At 44.5% G+C, this 7,622-nt stretch overlaps 3 protein-coding genes across 9 annotated transcripts; 1 reads left to right on the top strand and 2 right to left on the bottom strand.

The window, feature by feature from the left end:
- Positions 1-399: 399 nt before the first annotated feature.
- On the bottom strand, positions 400-2,347 carry LOC119561830 (prolactin regulatory element-binding protein). Its single transcript, XM_037875307.1, has 4 exons — positions 1,982-2,347; positions 976-1,917; positions 688-850; positions 400-635 (listed from the first exon to the last, which is right to left on the bottom strand). The coding sequence occupies exons 1-4, from the start codon at positions 2,120-2,122 to the stop codon at positions 550-552; spliced, it is 1,332 nt and encodes a 443-aa protein (XP_037731235.1). The 5' UTR covers positions 2,123-2,347; the 3' UTR covers positions 400-549.
- Positions 2,348-2,601: 254 nt separating this feature from the next.
- Positions 2,602-3,910, top strand: LOC119561831 (putative ribosomal RNA-processing protein 7 homolog B). Of its 3 annotated transcripts, none has more exons than XM_037875309.1 (2): positions 2,602-2,901; positions 2,962-3,910. In XM_037875309.1, the coding sequence occupies exon 2, from the start codon at positions 3,012-3,014 to the stop codon at positions 3,735-3,737; it is 726 nt and encodes a 241-aa protein (XP_037731237.1). In that variant the 5' UTR covers positions 2,602-2,901; positions 2,962-3,011; the 3' UTR covers positions 3,738-3,910. The 3 variants fall into 3 exon arrangements, with proteins under 3 accessions (XP_037731237.1, XP_037731236.1, XP_037731238.1); XM_037875308.1 differs by having other exon boundaries at positions 2,634-2,905; XM_037875310.1 differs by lacking the exon at positions 2,602-2,901 and having other exon boundaries at positions 3,050-3,190; positions 3,246-3,910.
- A 1,454-nt stretch (positions 3,911-5,364) lies between these two features.
- LOC119561832 (ribosomal RNA-processing protein 7 homolog A-like) lies at positions 5,365-6,928 on the bottom strand. 5 transcript variants are annotated; one of them, XM_037875315.1, is made up of 5 exons: positions 6,844-6,928; positions 6,718-6,775; positions 6,419-6,570; positions 6,134-6,362; positions 5,934-6,074 (listed from the first exon to the last, which is right to left on the bottom strand). In XM_037875315.1, the coding sequence occupies exons 3-5, from the start codon at positions 6,441-6,443 to the stop codon at positions 6,059-6,061; spliced, it is 270 nt and encodes an 89-aa protein (XP_037731243.1). In that variant the 5' UTR covers positions 6,444-6,570; positions 6,718-6,775; positions 6,844-6,928; the 3' UTR covers positions 5,934-6,058. The 5 variants fall into 5 exon arrangements, with proteins under 5 accessions (XP_037731242.1, XP_037731241.1, XP_037731240.1 ...); XM_037875316.1 differs by having other exon boundaries at positions 5,937-6,078; positions 6,844-6,924; XM_037875313.1 differs by having other exon boundaries at positions 5,373-6,362; positions 6,423-6,570; positions 6,844-6,926.
- Between the last annotated feature and the right edge of the window lie 694 nt (positions 6,929-7,622).

The following is a 7,622-nucleotide window of genomic DNA, read 5'->3' as shown; positions in this document are numbered from 1 at the left end:
ATATTACATTCGATAAAATAAATAAACTATAATTAATTTATGTATTCGGCACGCAACAACAGAAAATTTACGTGTAGGTAAATAAATATTTACTGTTGCGGGCCGAAATCATAAATTTAATATAGTTTATTTATTTTATCGAATGTAATATCATTTTTCGTCACAATTGTTGATATCAGAAATTTTTGTTAAAGGCGCGTTCGCCACTACTTTTTACCTCGTTAAGAGGTGTTTTTGTTTGATTAGTAAAAAAGGAGCGAAAAATAGTACGCTACCTTTTCGTGATACGTTGCTGGTGGCGTGTATCGATGAGTGAAATATTGATAAGAACTAACAGTTATTTTTAAAAAAAACCACGAAGTTAAACCTTTTAATCTGCAGTTGCGATGGCATCCGGCATCGTTTTTACAATCGAAATTTTAATATAAAAAAAACATTTGCAAATTAAATAATTAAAATGATGGCGGGAGCGACGTGAAGCATGTTAAACTAATCCTTGATTACAAACTAATAATGCATGTTGATTAACTCTCTTAGGACCATTGAACATCAGATGCCAATATAGGAGCATAGCACAAAAACGGCAAAAATCATGACGATCAAAAAGGCAATAGCCATCCAGGCGGGGATTATACCTAAAAGAAGGAGTTAGTAAAATATTTTTTAAGCTAACATATTATTGCTTACGCCTTTGGGGCAGACTGTGTATGCAGACTTTGTTGTCCACGGAAATGGAAAGAACGGCTGCCTCTGTGTCGCTGGAGATTGGCGGTCCCGCCTCGTTTGTTATAGGCAGAAACTGTATACCCGTTACGAACATGGAGTGTGCATTGGGAATGTGAAGCACGCGCTGCAAAGGGGGTGTAAAATGTCTATATATTATAGGTAAGCTAGTTGCGGTCTAAGAAGGATTTTTTCGCAATGTATGTGTGTGCGCTTTACTAGTATGTTTGTCAACACAGCAATTAGGGTTACCTGCAAACTAAATGCTATGTACATGAAAACGCTTCCTGAGAACATCGTGCCGACAGCCACGAACCGACCGTCGTCCCGCACCGCCAGGGATGACAAGCTTTCTTCGATGGCAACAGCCTGACGAAGTTTCCCGCTTGCACAGTCCCAGTGCTGCAGGAATCCACGCTGCTTGCCCACCTTGCCCAGTGGATTTGCAATGGTAAAGAGGCGATAGTTGTTCTTCTGCGCTTCCACAGTCCCATAGCGGCACCGCTTGAACAGGTACTTGTCCCCCTCGGGCGCTTTCCACTGCAGCTTGTGTTGAATATGGCCACTGGCCAGTTCCCATACTAGACCCTGGGCATCCTTGGAGATGCTGATTATGACCTTGCTGTCGGGGCTAAAGTCCAGGTCGTCGATCTCCTTGCTGTGCGCTGCCAACTTGGCGACTAAGGTCATCTGGGGGAAAGCCCATACCCGCAGGTGTCCGTCGGTGCCGCCAGTGGCCATTAGCTGACCGTTACCACTAATGCGCACCACTCGCTGCAGAGGCTCAGCGCCCTTGAGGAAGTCAGTCTGCACCACATCCGCCGCTTGAACGTCGAAGAGCAACTGCTGGGACTGCCGCAATATGTCGGCGGTTGAGATGGGGTGCTTATGCCCGTTGGTTACTGACTCCACTCCCGAGTGGGCGTTTCGCTGTCGCAAATTGCCTTTCCCGTGGGACCGGTCTGCCGGGGCGGGCTTTTCGTCGCTGACTTCGTTTCCATGCTCCTTAACCTCAGACAAAACGCGCGGCTGAATATAGTACATTTGGCAGTGCGCCTCCTGGCCGGCGCACAAGTAGCCCCTCCTGCCACCGATGCACAGGGCAAAGTTCATAACTACGTTTGTGCCCGTCTCGTGGCGTAGCACCTCCTTCGCGCAGAAGTGGGTCCCGTTGTGGTACAGTTCGTAGATCTCCTGGAAAGACGAGGCGGGCATTAGGACCGCGGACATTAAGATTCGTGTTGCGTGCATCCCATACAAAGCCGTTCGCCACTCCCGTCTTGCTGGAACCACCGCCTCCGGCCACTAGTATGTGGCGGCTGGTAAGCATGTCCACGGCATATAGTGGAAAGTTCACACGGGCCAATAGGCCGTCGCTGGGGCAGCGGGTATGGGCCATAATATCAATAATATATTACAATCGACCGACCGGACACAGGTCAAAGGCAGAAATTGGGTGGACTCAAGTTTATCAGCTCTGGATGCGCAGCAGGCACATCTAATTGAGTCGCTGGCTAGCTCTTTCTGACGAATGCCTGGGTCGCTTTAGTTGACGCTTCTGATGGAATTCCAGACTGAATTGTGTTTGGACCGTTATCTGTAAATCCACGTACACTGAATAGCAGCGTGACCGCGCCGGACAAATCGAAAAATACTATTTATCCATAAAAAATATACTAAAACATACTACTTCATATTTCAGAATATACCAAAATATAAAAATATATATATGACCGTCAAATTAGCATCGGCGAGTTAGCAGCGAAATTGGAATGGCGGAATTTGGAACATGGGGCTCTGTTAAAATTTTCAAAATATATCTAACGATTTAGATGGGTTGGGGCAAATCAGGGGTCTTCTAATGTTTCAAAAATTCATAGGAATTTTTTTTAAATTTGCTCATCAAAATTAAAACCATATATATTGAGAAAATCAAGTGTTTTCTTGCACGGCCACACTGGCCATCATTATATATCTGGTCTCCAAATAGCCAGAAAACCACAAAATTACAATAACACCCATGTTCCGAACTCCACCATTCCACTTTCCTTGCTAACTCGCCGACGCTAGTTTGACGGACATCTTTAATAATCATTTCCCCAGGCGAAAGAAGCATCGGTCTCATTGGCTTAAAACGTGGATACAATATAACGCAAAATGGCAAAACTGGAGGGCTATGTGGGTAAATACTAAAAAAAATTTCCGTGTCTGATGTTGCTAATGAGTACTCAACCTTAGTGGTTCCTCTACGCACCAAGCCCAATGCCAAAAGCTGCCACATCGTCTTTATGCGGGAGCACTTTATTCATCTGATGGATCCCAACAAACCCAAGGGACGCACACTCTTCCTGCTCAATGTTCCGCCTTACGTGGCGAAGGACAGCCTGAAGTCGGTCTTCAGTCGGGCGGGAAGCATTCAGGCCGTAGAGTTCGCCGTTAGGCCGGGAAAAGAGGAGACTACCAAATGGTACGAGAGCACCGGGGAAACGTTCTCCTACACAGGCCCATTCTTTATCTTTAAGGTAGCCTACATTGTGTTTGAGAAGGCCAGCAGCATCAACAAGGCCCTGGCTTTGAGAAGCATTGACCTCTTCAATACCAGCGGGGAGTGCATTGTCAAAACAGGCATGGAGCTCTGGCATGAGGAGTACGATAAAAACTACATTTTCGAGGCTGACAAGGCGAAGGTACAGATCAGGAAACACATGGCCGGGTACGACAAGAGGGAGCGAGCTGGGACGGAGGCGGCCAAGAGCGGAGAATCTGATGCCGACGGATGGGTCACCGTAGGCAACGAGGGACGCAACGCTGGCTTTGAGCAAAAGGCCTCTCTGATTGGACGCCTGGAACAAAAGGTGCCCACGGAAAACAAGTCCAAGGAACTGAAGAACTTTTACACCTTTCAGATCCGCGAGAGTAAGATGCAGAATATCATGGAGATTCGCAAGAAGTTCGAGGAGGACAAGCGAAAGATCGAGCTGCTTAAGCAGTCGCGTCGCTTCAAACCGTTTTAGTCAGTAGGACTAGCTTAAGAATCGAATAAACTTCTATATTATACCAGACCCAAACTGAAAAATCCAGCGAGCATATCCGCACGTAAATCGTCATAAATTTGCTTTTGCCATTGACACTACCGCGACCAAGCTCTGACCACGACAAAATAAAACTGAAATGTCATATCTTATAACCGGCGGCTGTATAGCTTATAAAAAGTCGGAAATTGAGCTCAGCACAACAATCGCTGATAATAATCGTTGTGGAGTCGTAGCGCCAGTAAGTTACTCGTCCAGTCCACAGCACGCGATCGCTCCTCTACATTGCGTGAAAGGCATTACTGAATCCGCTCAGATCTGGACTGCCGGCGCTATGTCGAAACAAAGGAAAAGTGCAATAATATACTATAAAACAAAGTACGTATATTTAAACCCGTATGTTAGGTGCGGCAGAAAGTATGTAACAGGTAGAAGGAAGCGTTTTCGACCCTATAAAGTATATATACATATTCTTAATCAGAATCACTAGCCGAGTTGATCTAGCCATTTTCGCCTGTATGCAAAACAAGATTTTGTGGACTGCAAAATGGAAATTGTATTCTGATTGTCAGTTTGTTTCTCTCAAAACGTTATTTTAGGGGCCCTGGATGATGTTCAACAGCTTGATATAAGAATCCTCTGCGAGCTAACCATAGCAGAGAGCGTCGGGTCTGTTTTTCAGCGCGTTTATCAAATAAGCTAATAGCCCATTTCGACAGAAGAGGGTTTCCGCTTCAGCGATCAAATTCCGCTTAACGCACTTTTTTCACCATAAAGCCTAGATCGGCTAAGAGTTTCACAAGTCGAAAATTCTTATTCTTTGTAGTTTGAAGTTTTCAAAGTTCACCCGCAATGCATTTCGCATGGTCTTACTGTCAAGCAGCTGGGCTTGTTCCCAAACGGAAAACAAATCAATTGGAGCAGTTTAAAAAAGAAGAGTCTGCTGGTCCACAAAAATAAATGAAATGTTCAACGAATGTTTTTATTTATGTAAATTAAAAGTTTAAGGCTTCCTTCTCGTCCTACGGATGCTTCTCCATCTTCCCGGCGCCATCTGTACTCCAGCTCCGAATCCCAATAGGCATATTAGATCTTGGGGAAGTGGGAGCCGAATTGCGAACGGGGTTGTTCCGCCTGATGCTGCATGAAGTCGCCCAGCATCCTGATAATGGCCCTTACCGGGCGACCTTATTTCCTCCTAAAAGTAGCTGGTAGAGGCGGAGTCCTCAAAGGAGAGCTCGTCGGAGATCGAGCGATGTCTCATGTTCCTTCCCACTGGGATTCTTTAGTGGATCTCCTCCAGCATTTCAACAATTCTGCGGATTTGCCCCGATGTGGTATTGCTTCCTGTCGGTCAAGTCCCACAACAATGGGCAACAGCTTGGATAAGGCGTCCTTTTTCATCTGCACTGACCTCCTTTAGGCGTTTTCTTCCTTATTTAATTTTTAAATTCCCCACCGCTTGTGCACGAACACCGCAAAAGATTAAATTTATTATTTTTTGTTCCGCGGCTAACGGCGTGCATCGAAATTCACATTAGCTCATCTGAGTACCGCGCTGAAAAACAGACCCGACGAAAAGCGTTAACCGCCTGCTTGCCTCTCGCTCACTCCTATGGTTAGCTCGCGGTTTTTAGGCTTAAGCCTAGTACTCAGATCGACTAAGAGTTTCACTAGTCGAAAATCTTATTCTTTGTAGTGTGTCCTGATCTTACTGTCAGGCAGCTGGGCTTGTTTTGTTGATGAATTTAAAAAGACGAATCTGCTGGTGTACGGTGATGTTCAAATAAATGGCAAGGTGTTTCGAGGTGAAATTGGACTTGGAATCTCGTCGCGGAAGACCGCCCAGTACCCTAGCAAACCCTTTATCCCCTTATAATACGATTTCAGTCAGAAGTTTGCAACGCAGTGAAGGAGACGTTTCCGACGCGACTGCTGACTGAAAGGTGTAAAAGTTCTTCAGTTCCTTGGACTTGTTTTCCGTGGGCACCTTTTGTTCCAGGCGTCCAATCAGAGAGGCCTTTTGCTCAAAGCCAGCGTTGCGTCCCTCGTTGCCTACGGTGACCCATCCGTCGGCATCAGATTCTCCGCTCTTGGCCGCCTCCGTCCCAGCTCGCTCCCTCTTGTCGTACCCGGCCATGTGTTTCCTGATCTGTACCTTCGCCTTGTCAGCCTCGAAAATGTAGTTTTTATCGTACTCCTCATGCCAGAGCTCCATGCCTGTTTTGACAATGCACTCCCCGCTGGTATTGAAGAGGTCAATGCTTCTCAAAGCCAGGGCCTTGTTGATGCTGCTGGCCTTCTCAAACACAATGTAGGCTACCTTAAAGATAAAGAATGGGCCTGTGTAGGAGAACGTTTCCCCGGTGCTCTCGTACCATTTGGTAGTCTCCTCTTTTCCCGGCCTAACGGCGAACTCTACGGCCTGAATGCTTCCCGCCCGACTGAAGACCGACTTCAGGCTGTCCTTCGCCACGTAAGGCGGAACATTGAGCAGGAAGAGTGTGCGTCCCTTGGGTTTGTTGGGATCCATCAGATGAATAAAGTGCTCCCGCATAAAGACGATGTGGCAGCTTTTGGCATTGGGCTTGGTGCGTAGAGGAACCACTAAGGTTGAGTACTCATTAGCAACATCAGACACGGAAAATTTTTTTAGTATTTACCCACATAGCCCTCCAGTTTTGCCATTTTGCGTTATATTGTATCCACGTTTTAAGCCAATGAGACCGATGCTTCTTTCGCCTGGGGAAATGATTATTAAAGATGTCCGTCAAACTAGCGTCGGCGAGTTAGCAAGGAAAGTGGAATGGTGGAGCTGGTGGTGTTGATATCAGAAATTTTGGTTAAAGGAGCGTTCGCCACTACTTTTTACCTCGTTAAGAGAGGTTTTTGTTTGTATATATTAATAAAATAACTACAATATTTACATATGTACATATGTATGTAAGACTTACAGACTTACTTTTTTTGCGTATACTTCCCACTTGTTAAACGGCTGGATACTGTAATTACGTTTTGAGCTGCAATAAGAATCCGTGTAAATAACATTTATCCTGCTTATGTACGTATCAAGCGAAAATATACTTACACATGATGATCGCTTCTATTATGATTAGTACAAACAAATTAGCTGCTTAGTTTGTTTACAGCTTGTTGTCGTGCTGCGCCGCCTTTCCAAAGTAACGGGGAAATCGCTTGACAGGGTGGTAACTCCTGTCTTGTGCGCAAGGGCTAGAGAAGATATAATTAATATACATATTTTACTGAAACTCCTTAAATGGGAATTTCCAATAAACTACGGACCCGATTTTAATAAATAATACATCAAATTGATCAGGCGAGAAAGTATAATCGAAGGCATGTCTTTATTTCGTTGAAAATAATATTAAACATAATTTCGTTTTTATATATTATGGCGCCAAGATGTTGCCAGAGCGCAAGGGCAGCTTCTACAAATGCACGAGGGCTGGAGAAGAAATAATAATAATATTTTACTTAAACTCTTAAAATGTGAATTTCTAGGAAACCAGTAAACTACTATTTCAATAAATAATATATCAAATTGATCAGGCATGTCTTTAATTCATTGAAAATATTATTTAACATAAGTTTATTTTTATCGAAGTATCGATATAGGGTATCTATATAAGGTAAATGTGTTCCTAGTTACAATTTTGGAACAAATGAGACGCCCACATAGCACTATGCTTTTTTCTCAAAAACTGACGGCTTTTCGTTCGCCGAAACGCATTTGTTTATTAGTAAAATGAATTTCCTTTCCAATGAGGTACCGTGCATGTTGGTAAAACGTCTGTGAAAGTCAAAAATATTGAAAATAGAGATAGCGTCGAAACATAATTTTTTGCC

Source organism: Drosophila subpulchrella, unplaced genomic scaffold (genome assembly GCF_014743375.2).
Source record: "Drosophila subpulchrella strain 33 F10 #4 breed RU33 unplaced genomic scaffold, RU_Dsub_v1.1 Primary Assembly Seq377, whole genome shotgun sequence".
In the NCBI taxonomy this organism is placed as follows: domain Eukaryota; kingdom Metazoa; phylum Arthropoda; class Insecta; order Diptera; family Drosophilidae; genus Drosophila; species Drosophila subpulchrella.
This window is presented reverse-complemented; position numbering and strand designations above follow the sequence as displayed.